Raw genomic sequence first — 16,003 nt, forward strand, 5'->3', positions numbered from 1 at the left:
ATCCCTGTTGGAAAGTATTAATCTTCCGTGAAGATGGCATTAAGCTTGGTGTGATGCCTCCGATACATGAATGGTTGCTGACACTCATTGTCAAAGAGGCCACATAAAGAATGGTTACTTGGATGATGTCTGAAAAGCAGTTCGTAGGAACGTGAGAGCAGGAGTAGGCCTTTTGGCCCCTCGAGCATGCTCTACTATTTAACTAGATCATGGCTGATCTTCTACCTCAATGCCATCTTCCCACATTATCCCGTACCCCTGAATGTCATTGGTATCTAGAAATCAATACACCTCTGCTTTGAGTATACTCAATGACTGGGCTTCCACAGTCCGCTGGAATTCCAAAGATTCACCGCCCTCTGAGTGAAGAAATTCCTCCTTATCTTAATACTCCAGATGTAATTAATGTACTTAACAGAGAAGAGAGGAAAATGTTAGCAACTTAAGGGGCAGCTAAAGTGTCTTTTGTAAATCTGACAATGAGAATTTATTACTCAAGCAGATAATGACAAGGGAAGATAGCAAACAATTCATTATTTATTGATTTAATTGGAGAAGCAAAGAATAACATAATTCAATTCAGTTTGTTAATTAATTAGACTGGACCAACAGATTGGAGGATAATTAATTATCATTGATAAAATTCAAAGCTGAAGTGGCAGAAATGTGAATAATTTCTAATAATTATTTATTTGATTGACAGGAACACAGACACTGCTAGAAGGGAGATGTTAAACCTGAACAGGAGTAGCAAGTAAGGAGCAGGAGCTAAGAATTTAAATGTTTCTATTTGTTAATCAGAGCCTGGAAGCCGGGAAAATGTATTAACCCTTAAACCCCCAGCAGCTTCGCAGCATTCCATCATTCTCCAAACTGGACAGTACTTTGAGATTTCAGCTCAGACATTGAGACAAATGAACTTGAATTTATATATTGCTTCATTATACCAGTGGGTCATCCCAAAGCATTTTATCAGCCAACAAATTGTAGTCACTGTTATGTCAGTAAATGTGGCAGCCAATTTTGTGCATAGCAAAGTACCACAGAAAACTCCTATGTTTTGGGTGTCAAAGGAGGTTTGATTGAGAATTCTCTGTTTTTGATTGAGAGAGAACTCCTGAACTCTTCTTTGAATAGTTCAGTGAAATCTTTCACATCCACCTGAACAAACAAACGACTTGGGTGTAATTTCTTAATCAAAATACTGCACTTCAGTGCAGCACTCACTCAGTACCACACTGAATTGTCAGTGCAAATTATGTGCTTAGATGTATAATGAAGCTTGAACTCCTATCAATTAAGCTAACTTGACACTTCTCCTGCTTATTTAAACCAGTGCTTGCAAGAAAAATATTGGCTACAATTGGTAAATAAGTCAAGAATAATCAAACTAAATGATGTCATCAACAAAAACAGTTTACCAAGGCCAAATCCAATATTATGTTTTTGTGATTAAGAAATCAATTCTAGATACACATTGCAACTTCAACTCAGTGACCATAAGTAAATAATATAGAAACATTCTCCAACCCCAGGGGTCTGTCTGGTGAGAGATTGTCAATTTCTCACTAGTCACTAATCCTGCTTAATTTATTAACACCTTAAGGGCTTACTGTTATCTAAACTAGATGCAATTTAAGCTATTTCTTATGAAGTCTTAAAATAACTATAGGTTTGGAGTTCTAGTAATGAACTGTTATCAACCGAACCATTGATCTAAAGCAGATGTAACTAATCAAATCCATCTGGTATCAGCTATTCAATGTAAAAAAATCTAGGCAAATAATTCAGTTTCTCTGCTGCTAATTAGCAACCTCAAGAATTTCTTTCAGGGTGGATTCCTGAAGGAGGAGACGACAAACTACTCAAACTAGTCGCAACAGACACATCTTTGAGCACAGTCAATTTCTTCAAGTAGAACTACTGGAACATTGAATTTCTTTGCAGAAGTAACCAAACTTGGTACACTTTATTTCATTAGAAATGTGTTACCTCACAGGACCAAGGCACTAGCATCAAGCTGAGTGAGCTTTGTTCAGGGGCTTGGGTTGCAGGATGGCTGCATGCGTCTCAAATTGCATGCTGCCAATTTAGTTGCTTTTTAAATAAATGATAGTGTCTCATTCAAAAGGGCAAAACACCATTTTAGAGAATCCCACGGACCTGCAAGACAGTCTGAGTTGGTGCATTCAGAAGAGGTTAGAAAATTGGAGGGAATTTTTTAAAAAAAATTTTAACTAGACTTACAAGGAGTTGCTCATCCCAAATTTTCTTTGCTTCTCCTTGGTCCACAAAGAGCTTTTTATTGTGGACCACGATCGGTGGGTGCTGGTGACTTTCCTTGAAAATTAAAATGGGAAAAGTTCCTTTTGCTTTGACCTCTTTCACTTCAACCACAAAGTTAAAAAAGTCTCTTGAGTGCCTGCTGTTGTCATGACGATAGACCACTAGGCCGTCGTTTATATCTTTCTGCGAGAAAGAATGATCCAGCTCACCACCTACTAGAATTTCTCCATGACTAGGTGGAAATGTTACTCGGTACACTATTTCCTCCTCACTCCAAATGTCCATATTGGACTCCACACTAAGGAGATAGCCAAGGATAGGTGACTCTTGTCCTTGATGAACTAAGAAAATGGAATTATTGACTATTCTCAGAAATGGATCTAATGCATGCACTTCCAAGACAGTCATAGTTTGATGCACACCATCAGACACCTGTAACTGGAAAGTTCCTCGATGAGCTCCATGATGTTTAAACAGCACACGCTTCTTTTCCATATCAGCCTGACTAAAACGGGAAAGTTCATGAGCAGTGTCATCTGCAGAGACAATATTACCATTGGAGATCCCCCACTTGGTATAAATCAATTGGGAATCATCAAAATTCGAGTCTGCATCATGAAAACGAAATTCAGCTGTGGTTAGCAAATGTTGCCCATTTAATGTCACATTAAATGCCTTGTTCACCACTCGAACTGGTGGCTGGTCATTTGTTGGTCTTATTAAAATCTTCAATGTGCCAAGAATCACATCTGCCTCAGGTTCATCGTCTTTAGACTGTTCCACAACAGCAAAAACAATCTTGTCTTCTAAAGTTTCAGAGTCATCATGCTTATACATCAACCTCTCTTGGAGAATGTCGTCATTCGTAAAGATTGTGATAGGTTTCTCAAGGTCTGTCTGTGTGAACAGTTTCCCATGCTGAGGAGCCTGGGTGACATTATACACAAAAGCAGTGGTGCTCTGACCTATGGTGAAAAGTTGATCCTTGGTGATGGTTTGTATGCCTCCTTCTACCACAACCAATGCCTTACTCATTAAAATTGGTACCTCTGGATCAATGCCAATCAATATTGGATAAGTATATACTGGGGAGTGTTGGTCTCCAACAAAAACTTGAAACTGGAAGCTGTCTTGGGTTTCTTCAGCATTTCTAACTGTTGCTTCATAAGTAAGACCTACTTGTTTTAAGTCCTCCTGGGTGAAGGTGGAACCTACTTTTAGCTCCTCATCCAGAACCAGCAACTTTCCTTTATCTGGAGATTTTAAAATAACATACCTGAACAGATCAGCAGGGACAGTATGGCCTTCTATTGCAGCTTCCAGTTCATTTTGTGTAATCTTTCCTCGTCTAACATTATTTAATTCATTTGGAGATATCCTTATCAGTGTTATTTTGGCCCTCTTTATTTTTATAAAAAATATATTGCTTTCAAGGATTTTCTGTCCAATTATCACTGCAAACTCAAGTTTCTCTGTTGTGTCATGTTTGCGAAACTCGGGATCTGTGCTGAAATATCGAAGATGGCCCTGTTCTATATCATCCTGATGGAACATCTCCACCGGTTTCCATTCCCCGTTATTGTCAAGGATCTGCACCTCACCATAATATAATGGCTCAGTAATGTTGTACAAAATATCCACCTTCTGCCTGACTGCATTTGTCTCCACAGACAAATTGCTGATGGTGATTAGACTGACACCTCCTTGTGGAAGAATTAAACCAGTGTTGTTGCCCACTTGCACATCAGTTTTCAAGGCCACAATTCTCAAAGGAGTTGGGTTGCTTATTTTTTCTCCGTCACTGACCTGAAGCAATAATTCAGAAACTTTGGCCCCACTGTGAACATAGCGAATATTTCCCACTTTCAGATCTTGACATGAAAATTCTCCAACTCTCTGGCCAGGGTTTCTCACGTCTTCAACATAACCTGGATCTTCTTTATTGACTATAATAATTTTTAACTCAGAACAAACATTGTCGGCATCTACAATACGAATGACATCTGGACCAAGGGTTTTCCAAGTATTTTTAAGAATCATCATAAGATTTCCATTTGGGAAGATTAGTTTTGGTGGGTCATTGATAGGGATTATCTTTATAGTAAAAATGTACTGTTGACCCTGTCTTAAACAGTTCGGGATCTCTTGTTTGCTATGAGCAGATACTTCAAATGTTATTTGGTCAAGTGACCCTTCAGATCCGTCATGATGGTATGTTATATGATGGTGGATCACATCTAATAGGGTAAATGCTTTTCTATTCTTTGCACCTGGAATATTAAGTTTCAGGTGCCCATGTCTTGCATCCTGAATTATCTTGAAAACTACTTGGGAATTTCTCACCCCAATTCTGCTTAGATCAATAGTGGGATGAATGTGATTGAGCTCCAAGGTGGAAATTCCTTCTTCCTTTACAATTAATGGTGTCAGATCTAATAGTCTAGTAAAATTACTGAAGACTTTAGATATGTTCTTACTGAGCAAACAAGGTGCATTAGTTGTTGGAACCTCCCAAAAACTCGGAATTTCTGTTGCTGAAATCTCATCTTCCACTTCATTCTTGCCTTCCTTCAGTCCCTCATTCTCTTCATCTTCACATACAGTATCAATACCCTTGGTGACTAATGCATCTGCCAAAGTTTTCTTCTCTAAGTTTACCCGGATATTTTGAATACAGCCAACGAAGGAGCCAGATACTGTTCTTTCCACCAACACATAGGACAGTCCACGTTTAATTAATTCCAATGATGCTTTGTTGTCTATTCCACCAATGAACATGTGCCCTCGGAGATCCAGATATGTCTTCTCATTGTCAGTTAGTTGCTTTTGAGATAATTCATCATCTACTTTAATTTGTATATGGTTCATATTAAATAACAGATTAACACTGTGCCATTTTCCATCACTAACAAAACGAGTATTATCTAGTACAACAATTCCACTTCCATTGTCAAGTAAAACGCGGAGGTGACCATCTGTAATTTCTAACACAATAAAGTCTGTCTGCCATCCTGCATGATAAAGCAAAGGGGCGTGCTGAATCACTGTTTTCAGAAAGCACTCAAATGTTCCTTCTTCTCTTGCATTCCAGCTTGGGAAGGAGATGTAGGATTTTGGCCCTAGAAAGTTGGTAGGATAATTGTCTCCCGCTACAATTACATTACTACATCCATCCTCAACCTCATAAACAGTTCTATACTCAGGATGTGATGCAAGTGAGGATAAGATGTCATAATCATTGAACTCAGCCTTGGAAATGCAGCCTCTAAAATGACTGGATTGCCTTGATAAGTAAGGAATCTTCGCCTCCCCAAGTCCACCCACATATAGGGTATTGTCGATATTCAGCTTATCAGGATGGCCAGGCACCTCCACTGAAGTTGTGAAGAGTTCATCTACAGTCAAACTTAGAGTCTTGTTCTCATGCACAAGATAAACATCATGCCAAACAAGATTGTTAAGCTTCAAGCCAGTCTGAGAATGCAATACAACTTCTCCAGATCCAAGTTCTAATTTCACCTGAAAGATAAAAACACAAAAAAAAACTTATAATGGGAATCATGGAAGTTGGAAACAGCAAGGTTGGTGAAGTTGTGATTGCTCTGTTCTGTCGGATTGTGATTGCTCTGTTCTGTCGGATTGTGATTGCTCTGTTCTTTTCTGTCGTGTTGTGATTGCTCTGTTCTGTCGGATTGTGATTGCTCTGTTCTTTAGGGTTGTGATTGCTCTGTTCTGTCAGATTGTGATTGCTCTGTTCTGTCGGATTGTGATTGCTCTGTTCTGTCGGATTGTGATTGCTCTGTTCTGTCGTGTTGTGATTGCTCTGTTCTGTCGTGTTGTGATTGCTCTGTTCTTTAGGGTTGTGATTGCTCTGTTCTGTCAGATTGTGTTTGCTCTGTTCTGTCGTGTTGTGATTGCTCTGTTCTGTCGGATTATGATTGCTCTGTTCTGTCAGATTGTGATTGCTCTGTTCTGTCGGATTGTGATTGCTCTGTTCTTTAGGGTTGTGATTGCTCTGTTCTGTCGTGTTGTGATTGCTCTGTTCTGTCGTGTTGTGATTGCTCTGTTCTGTCGGATTGTGATTGCTCTGTTCTGTCGGATTGTGATTGCTCTGTTCTGTCGGATTGTGATTGCTCTGTTCTGTCGTGTTGTGATTGCTCTGTTCTGTCGGCTTGTGATTGCTCTGTTCTTTAGGGTTGTGATTGCTCTGTTCTGTCGGATTGTGATTGCTCTGTTCTGTCGTGTTGTGATTGCTCTGTTCTGTTGGATTGTGATTGCTCTGTTCTATCGTGTTGTGATTGCTCTGTTCTATCGTGTTGTGATTGCTCTGTTCTGTTGTATTGTGATTGCTCTGTTCTGTCGTGTTGTGATTGCTCTGTTCTATCGTGTTGTGATTGCTCTGTTCTGTCAGATTGTGATTGCTCTGTTCTGTCGGATTGTGATTGCTCTGTTCTGTCGGATTGTGATTGCTCTGTTCTGTCGGATTGTGATTGCTCTGTTCTATCGTGTTGTGATTGCTTTGTTCTGTAAGATTGTGATTGCTCTGTTCCGTCGTGTTGTGATTGCTCTGTTCTGTCAGGTTGTGATTACTCTGTTCTGTCAGATTGTGATTGCTCTGTTCTATCGTGTTGTGATTGCTCTGTTCTGTCAGATTGTGATTGCTCTGTTCTGTCAGATTGTGATTGCTCTGTTCTGTCGTGTTGTGATTGCTCTGTTCTGTCGTGTTGTGATTGCTCTGTTCTGTCAGATTGTGCTTGCTCTGTTCTGTCGGATTGTGATTGCTCTGTTCTATCGTGTTGTGATTGCTCTGTTCTGTCAGATTGTGATTGCTCTGTTTTGTCGTGTTGTGATTGCTCTGTTCTGTCGTGTTGTGATTGCTCTGTTCTGTCAGATTGTGATTGCTCTGTTCTATCGTGTTGTGATTGCTCTGTTCTGTCAGATTGTGATTGCTCTGTTCTGTCAGATTGTGATTGCTCTGTTCTGTCGTGTTGTGATTGCTCTGTTCTGTCAGATTGTGATTGCTCTGTTCTGTCAGATTGTGATTGCTCTGTTCTGTCAGATTGTGATTGCTCTGTTCTGTCAGATTGTGATTGCTCTGTTCTGTCGGATTGTGATTGCTCTGTACTGTCGGATTGTGATTGCTCTGTACTGTCGGATTGTGATTGCTCTGTTCTGTCGGATTGTGATTGCTCTGTTCTGTCGGATTGTGATTGCTCTGTTCTGTCGGATTGTGATTGCTCTGTTCTGTCGGATTGTGATTGCTCTGTTCTTTAGGGTTGTGATTGCTCTGTTCTGTCAGATTGTGATTGCTCTGTTCTGTCAGATTGTGATTGCTCTGTTCTGTCAGATTGTGATTGCTCTGTTCTGTCAGATTGTGATTGCTCTGTTCTGTTGGATTATGATTGTTCTTTTCTGTCGTGTTGTGATTGCTCTGTTCTGTCGAATTATGATTGTTCTTTTCTGTCGGATTGTGATTGCTCTGTTCTGTCGTGTTGTGATTGCTCTGTTCTGTCGGATTGTGATTGCTCTGTTCTGTCGGATTGTGATTGCTCTGTTCTGTCGGATTGTGATTGCTCTGTTCTGTTGTGTTGTGATTGCTCTGTTCTGTCGTGTTGTGATTGCTCTGTTCTGTCGGATTGTGATTGCTCTGTTCTGTCGTGTTATGATTGCTCTGTTCTGTCGGATTGTGATTGCTCTGTTCTGTCGTGTTGTGATTGCTCTGTTCTGTTGGATTGTGATTGCTCTGTTCTGTCGGATTGTGATTGCTCTGTTCTGTCGTGTTGTGATTGCTCTGTCCTGTCGTGTTGTGATTGCTCTGTTCTGTCGTGTTGTGATTGCTCTGTTCTTTAGGGTTGTGATTGCTCTGTTCTGTCGTGTTGTGATTGCTCTGTTCTGTCAGATTGTGATTGCTCTGTTCTGTAGGGCTGAATTAGTCTTGTGCCAAGAGTAAAGCAGAAAGTGGACTGAAGCCAAGGAGACCGGACAGTACACTGATTGGAAAGCACACAAGAGGGGTGTCCCATGTTCTATAGGATTTAAAGATACAAATGTTTATTTAGTGGAAGGATATAGATTGGGAGAAGCTCCAGTAAGAAGAGCAGAGGCTGAGCTAAAATCAGACAATTGCAGAATAAAAGAGAACAGAGAGTTGTGGTTGTATTGGTTACACATGGGACTTCAATAAACGGAATATTTCCAACTGAATATTTCAATATCAGTAGATTTCTTTCACTGCATGTACTAGATGGTATGAAAAGACAATACACCTATAGTCAGTTGGCTCAAGAAATTGACCCTAGTGATTGCTACTTTATCAACAGTTCCCAGTAACTAAGATAAAAGCAAAATACTGAGGATGCTGGAAATCTGAAACAAAAACGTAAAATGCTGGAAAAACTCAGCAGGTCTAACAGCATCTGTGCAGAGAAAAAAAAGAGTTAATGTTTTGAGTCTGTATGAGTCATAAGGACTGAAAATGTTAACTCTTTCTCTCTCCACAGATGCTGTCAGACCTGCTGAGTTTTTCCAGCATTTTATGTTTTTGTTCCCATTACCTAATCTGTGTTTGAAAACCCTTTTTCAACAAGTGATGGATAATTTTTCATTTTTAAAACCTCTGCATGCCAGGGACAGTTTTCTAGGCAATGCCTGGATTATGCATTCAGCTTTGGAAATGCATTGTCTGCATTATCTCTAGTTGGACATGAGGTATAAATAATTACTAATATGGTCGTAGTGCTTCTTCTATGTATATTGCTGTAGCAGCTACAGTCCATGTTCCCTCACCCTAAACACCAAGTTTAGTATGAGCCAAGCGGTTCCAAGTTTCTAGTTCAGTGGTGGGGGTGTTCTAGTCACAATTCATTGCCCTCTAACAGATCCTAAATCTAAAACATTAAAGCAGGTTTGAAGAATGGAAAACCTTTCTGGAGATAACGCCTGAAAGGCAAAAATCAATTATCAATGTCAATAAAGAAAACATTTCTTCTTGAGCTGCCAATTATGAGGCCCTATCATCAGTACACGCGGTAATGCATGTCCATCAGGCTCATTATATCATTTTCAAGTTAATTGGGGAAAGCACCCATTAGTGCATTTGAGGTATTTGCACAATGATCCAGACACAGTCCCTGAATGGACCCATGCTGCATAGGAAGCTCCTTCCCGTGTTTCTGTTCATTAGCTTAAAAGGGATTACCTTGCTGTCAATAGCTGCTGTGTTTATTTGCAGGTACTTTGGTGTTTCTTTGTTCTTGATCACCCATTTGCTTTGCAAAAATTCCACTTAAAAAATACCTTCTTAATGCCATAACCCAGAATTTGATAGCTTGCCACTATTTAGAGCCAGTTCCCCATTAAGCTGCCCACATTTCATTTTTGCAAAAATATACTTTATTCATAAAATATCTAAAACAACATTAAAAAACATTCCAAAATGGTCATTACTGTAAGTGCAATGATATTGAAAGTTCTACATGGATCATGTTGCACTCCGAGGTGCATGTAATATTTACCATATTCGTTCAATATGAGGCATACAGTCCAAGGGGTTCCAGACAATTTCCAGCCTCTCAGTGCACTATGGCTGAAAGGCCTCAGATAGTGATCTTTCCCCATTGTGCCTATGCAGCGACTGCCCCAAACTTTAGTGCATCCCTCAGCACGTAGTGCCATTTTATAAAGCAAGGCCAGCTTACTGCACTATAGGTGTGTGCAATGCTTAAATAGCATTGGCCATTGAAGAGAAGACCCTATCATCAACCCCATTGTGATCAGTGTGACTGACAGAGGAAGGACAGGCTACATGTATATTGGAGCTTTACACTAAGGAGTGTGTGGACCTCACAGCAATGAGAAATATGGCTCAATACACACAAACATTTCCATGAAATAAACATTATTGCATTATACATTTGAATCCATCATCTGATGGAACATTTACTACATACCAGCTTGATTTGTGTGTACAGAAAATGGAAAGTTTAAAGGCAAAAGGAATCTGGACCAATTAAGTAGATGGATTAAGGAACAGCAGACGGTCAGGACGTGAAGTTAGATAGATAACCTTGAACGTTGGTCAATTTATTTTTGGGGGTGGGAAAAATTCTTTTCAGGAGATCAAATTGATTTGGATATGATCCATAATAGCTCATGCCATATATGGCTGTGGAATAAACAGACTTAACAAGCCAAATTATATTTCTTGTTTTCTTTTGTCATGCAGTCAATCCTTAAAAATCCTGTATTCAGAATTTCCTCACGGCTTCTCCTGCTTTGTCGCTGTAACTTTGATGCAGATTTTGTTTGTGTGCGTAAATGAAGATTCTGTTGAACATTGCCAAAGTGTGTGAGAAGACCCGAGGAAACCCTTGGTGCTAAACTAGCTTCATGCACTTCCACAAGAATCAGCACTTTAAACTGTTGACTCTGGAAATACCCAAGTCAGGGAATTTATTTGTGGTTGAATGCATCACTATTTTCCAGACTACACTGTTCTAAGTCAGTCTGAAGTGTAGACTCCAACATAAGTGCATGGGGCCATTCTGGGATGTACATGAACTAAACCCATAAAACAAGTTAGCATAGCAGGTTGGAATACAAGTGGCACTCAAATGGTTCATTCATGTGGCAGGAAAGTGAGATAAGTCTGTGCATTGAAAGCACTAACCAAGGATTTCTTCTCTATTAATCCAATTATGATAATTATTTTGAGACATTTCACTCAGTGTGAAAAACTATTCATCTAAATGACCATGAGTATCGTTATTATGGCTCTATCTCACAATTGGTTTAAATACACATTATCCCACATAATACTGTACCTGCAATGCTCCAGCATACAACTCCATCAGCAGGTAGTCACTGTGACCTGAAGCCAGGAAAAGAAGCCCATTTTGTCTACTGGTCAGGAACTTCATGGAGAGCCTGCTGAAGGTAAAAGCCCCAAGCTCCCTCACCTCCATGTAACTCTCTCCAAAGAAAGATACTGCAACAAACAATAAAATATAAGTCTACATGAACACAAAGAAAGTAGCACAAAATAGATACATTTTCTTCTTGCCAATCTCCCTCAATGGTTTCATTGTCATCATTAGACTTTTAATTGCAGTTTTTTATTGAATTCAAATTTCACCATCTGTCATCGTGGGATTTGAACCTGGATCCCCTGGGGATGTCTCTAGATTATTAGTCCAGTGGCAGTACCACTAAGCCACTGCCTCCCCATTGTCACTCCCTAGTCCCTTAATGCCAGGTTCAATTGTAGCATTCCTATTATGATCCTGATCAGTGAACACTGCACAGGCTGTGGATCAAACTTGGGAATTTCCATACAGGAGCACTTAAATAATACTGTTAAGTGCTGCAAAGCACTTTGAAATGTCCTGAAGTTGCAAAAGGTGCTATAAAAATACAAGTTCTCTCTTTCTCTCAAAATTAGCAACAGTGCCCGAGGTGGAGAAAATCACATCATGACGTTGTAAGCAAGTTTGAGAAAAAAAGTGCAACTGAGAATACCAATGATTGGGTAAAGAGGTGAATATGTGTGAGTAAGATACAGCGTGGGTGGCTGGGGAGAGGAAGAAAGAGGGTGTGTGCACTCTTTTTCCAGAATATCTATAATCTAAGTTGCTAAAAAAGGCTCCATTCTTTTGCACGGAAAAAATCTCGGCGATTTGGCTGCAGTCTGCTATTCATCAGTTTGCGCAGAGCAGAAGTAGTAAGCGAGTACAAGTGCTGTTTTATGATGGGCCCAATAGAATGACTCACTATTTCCTGAGTAGCTAGTTTCCCCCCAGATTATTTGTTTCTCTGACAGAATGTCTAAAAGACTGAAATAGGTTGTTGGGCAGCAGTGCCATTAAAATATGATCCAACATCATTACAAAGCCTTACTTGAGGATAGCAGGCACTGACTAGCCCAATAGTTATGTGCTTTATAGCAAGTGATTATGATTTACTCAAAGGAACTCTGCTTGCAGCTGTAGGACCAATCTACTGAGAGACTTCACAGAGCATGCATGCTTTCAAAAGCAAATGTACATCAAACAATAATCACAAACAGTGTCTTTTTCAAATACTACAAAGGCAATTTTTTTCAGATGTACATTTAGTTCTAGGGTGAGCATTTGACATTTCAGTTGCTTAACTAGAATCTGCAGCTTTCAACGTATTTTGCCCTTACACTGTATTCAACAATGACAGGAATATCAAACAAATGGTATCAGTGGCATTAGCACTTTTTATTACACTGCTATTTCACAGTTAGTCTGGCTCCGATTCCCCTAACGTGCTTCCTTTTTTTTCCCCTGGCTGAAGTACCATAACGTTGGACATCTTTTCACATAACTCCATTGAATTGCCATTCTTCACACATTATCAACCTAAGTATTTAGATTTGGCCAGCTATTTTACCATGAAGGTTCTCCCAATTCTAGTCTACATAGGGAAGAATATTTCCCTTATCGGTGGGTGTGCGCCCAACCCGAATGGGAGTAAAATAGTGCGCGATGACGTTGGGCAAGCATCCCAACGTCATCGCACACTCTCGAGATATTTTGCTCGGTGGGCAGGCACGAGAGGTGGCAGTGCACTTGCCAACAATTAAGAGGCCTATTAAGGCTCTTAGTTAATTAATTAATTGGAATTTTTTGCTGCCCATCCAACTGTTCAGTCGGCAGGTGGGCGAATAGGCCAAGCGGCCTTTGCATTTTTGGTGAGAGTCTCTTGAGAGGACATGTTTTTATTATTTTTCAACTCTTCGTTTATAATGTGAAAAATCTTCAGCTCTCTGAGGCAGCTTTGTGCCTTCAAGTGAGCTTTCACTGAGCACACCTGTGCACATGCGCTGACTTCCATGCTCGCCCTCCTCCCCCCACCCCCCCACCCCAGACAGCGCTGAGCGTTTCAGCGCGCGATTCACACTGGCTGGCCGTTAATTTGCCAGCCAGCATGAAATTGCGGTCGGGGCCCAATTGTGGGCGGTGGTCCATTGCGCAGCCGTTCCTGGGCCCGCCCACCCAATGAGGTAAAGACTCTGCCCATAATATCCAAACATGCACACTTTCCAGCAGGGGTCACTGGATAGTAATGGGGAACAAACCCTGGTTAATTTTTCTTTTGTTCACAAGCACCAAGGCTTTGAAACAGCGCTGACCACAACATCCAGGCCAATATAATGTCTTTGTCCTTTGCATTCTTTCATTCAGGATTGTAACTCTGGGGTTGATGAAAAGAAGTAGACCTGAAGGCTTCTTGAATAGACTGTATTTCTCGGTTATTCAGAGCCACCTGTAATGTGTTAGTGCTGTGGAATGGAAGCAGCCTCCTGTGGCCTCTCTGAAAGAGACTGCTAATTCAGTGTTGGTAAAAGCTGAATAAGACAGAGCTTGAGTATTAGTCCATATCCAGCAAGAGTGAACTTGAGACTACATAAACCCAATTAACGAAGGATCCTTAAAGATTTTCAATCCATCAGTCTGAATCAGATTTGAACCCAGAAGGTGAAAAGCTTATTACTAACACATTATGCTAATCATTCTCCCCTAACTATCACAAACCTTTTTAAATTAACACATCCACTCAAACTCTCTGTGACCTGTTGCCAATATCAGTATTTCCACAATATTCATCTGTTTCCATTATTAGGCTACAAAGTCTGTTTTTATATTCAGTGTATTCTTTCAAACTGAAATTTTAACGTGTTCTGCAATTGTTTAATTGATTATTCTGACCTTCATCCATGAACTTCTTGTGGAAACATTTTACTTGATAATTGTTTTGCATGTGGAACTCATTTGTGGTTAATTGTCATGTTGTCCTAAAGTCTTGCTATCCAACAGCTTACATAGCAACATAGAAAAATAGGAGCAGGAATAGGTCATTGGGCCCTTTGAGCCTGCTCTGCCATTCAATATGTTCATGGCTGATCCTCTATACATAGTATGAGTTATATGTTCTTCTTACTTAAAAGAATTACTCAAGTTGCTTGACAAGAACAACAGGTGCTGATTAGAAACTAAGTAACTTAGGGGGATTGGGTTGGGAGATTTTTATGAGGCCTTTTTAGGTGGTGGTAAAGGTAACAAGAGCAAGTGGAAGACAATTCCAGAGGCCACACATCCTAGTTCAAAAACTGACCACTGATAGTGGCATGGACAGCAACAAGAATCCAGACTGGAAGAACAAAGGGTACAATCTGGTGTATACAGCTAGAGAAGACAACCCAAAAGGGTGGGGTGAGGCTGTGAAGCGTTTTGAAAACAAGAAGACTTTCAAAAGAAAAAATGTCAATTAGAGATAAGGAGAAAGCGTGCAAACCTTTGAGAACCAATCAACACCCTGGTGAAATGTATTTGTTCAACAGAGATTGGAGATTGAATTTAGGATCTTTCTGGTCTCTATGTGCAGTATCAGACCACACAGTGCAGTGCTGGTCTATATAGCTCAATATTGAGCGATATGCTCCAGACTGCAAAGACTGAAAGAAACCTTATGATGCTCTGAAATCTGTCTACTGGCCCCAGTCTACAGCTGAGTACTCCAATCATCAAAACCACTAATAGCAACACTAAAAGAATGCAAACAAATATTCATATATCTATTCAGTAACAATATCTGCAGCAGAGAGACACCATTGGAGAAGGAATTTTTATATGGCATCTTATAACATCAAACATCTTTATATGCTTTGGAGTACAATAGCTGTTGCCATGTGTAAGCATCTCAGTCAATTCCTTTTTAAGTCAGCATATTCAGAGTCAAATGCTGCATAATGCTAACAAGGATTTAATGCAAGCACTGGATATGTGGCAAGCAGTGATTTTGGTGACAACCCAGAGAATATTAGACCTGTTGGAAAAAATGCAGCTGGAGAGGAACGGAACAAAATATGTTGAAGAAACACAAAGAATACCAGTCAACCTTAACTCTGAAACAAGACAACTTCAACTGACAGTGTGCACATTCCACCAGAACTTAGTCACTATCTCTATATGGCACTGAGGCTGGAAATTTAATTTGTGCTCACTAGAATAATTTATATTTAACACAGAAAATAACCTCCCATCCCAGGTGACTTAGTAAGTACGTGTATCCCTCAGTGTGGTGGTGATCTGTACAGAAGAATGGTCACTTGGTAATGTACCAAAGTGTTTCTACTATCCGTAGAGCTGTATCGCAGAAAGAGTTAGCACTTTGAGCAGAGATGGGGCAAACAGAGAGAAAAGTAATATAATGAGCAAAATTGCAACTTCACCAAGGGGCCAGTATTCAAGGATAAACAACAGCAAAGCTCATCTCACAGAGCCCATTAATTAATATTTATAAACAATATTGTTAATCTAATTCTGTCTTACATTTCAACCAGGCAACTGTACCTCATGGAATATGCTTATCCTCTGAATCACTTTGAAAATTGGCAGATAACCAGTGCAAACCTGCTCTTGATTTTTAATGTTTCCTGCTTACAATTACATTCTAACAGGCTGAGTTCAGCAGAATTAAAATACCCTGCTAAAAAACCATTTCAGGAAGCGTATTTGATAAATTTTTATTTATATAAATTTAAACAGATGGGGAACAAAAAATTAGTAATCTATTTGCCATTAGAAAATTCATTAATGAATGCCCTGCTTCTGAGTAAATGTAATCAAGTTGGTGTGCCGAGGCCAGTCATTTCCTTAAAGAATAAGTGTCAGGTTTGAGGAGTACAACAGGG

The 16,003-nt window shown here is 39.9% G+C and overlaps 1 protein-coding gene across 1 annotated transcript in view; it reads right to left on the reverse strand.

Annotated features, from left to right (window-relative positions):
- The window catches only part of cspg4 (chondroitin sulfate proteoglycan 4), a 62,003-nt gene that overhangs the window by 31,696 nt on the left and 14,304 nt on the right, over positions 1–16,003 (reverse strand). Inside the window, exons 2-3 of the mRNA XM_078532435.1 lie at positions 11,109–11,272; positions 2,248–5,805 (exon numbers count right to left, since the gene is read on the reverse strand). Of these exons, the coding sequence (XP_078388561.1) occupies positions 2,248–5,805; positions 11,109–11,272 (3,722 nt within the window). The remainder of the gene's footprint in view (positions 1–2,247; positions 5,806–11,108; positions 11,273–16,003) is intronic.

The sequence above is a fragment of the Cetorhinus maximus genome, chromosome 30 (genome assembly GCF_964194155.1).
Source record: "Cetorhinus maximus chromosome 30, sCetMax3.hap1.1, whole genome shotgun sequence".
Classification (NCBI taxonomy): Eukaryota; Metazoa; Chordata; class Chondrichthyes; order Lamniformes; family Cetorhinidae; genus Cetorhinus; species Cetorhinus maximus.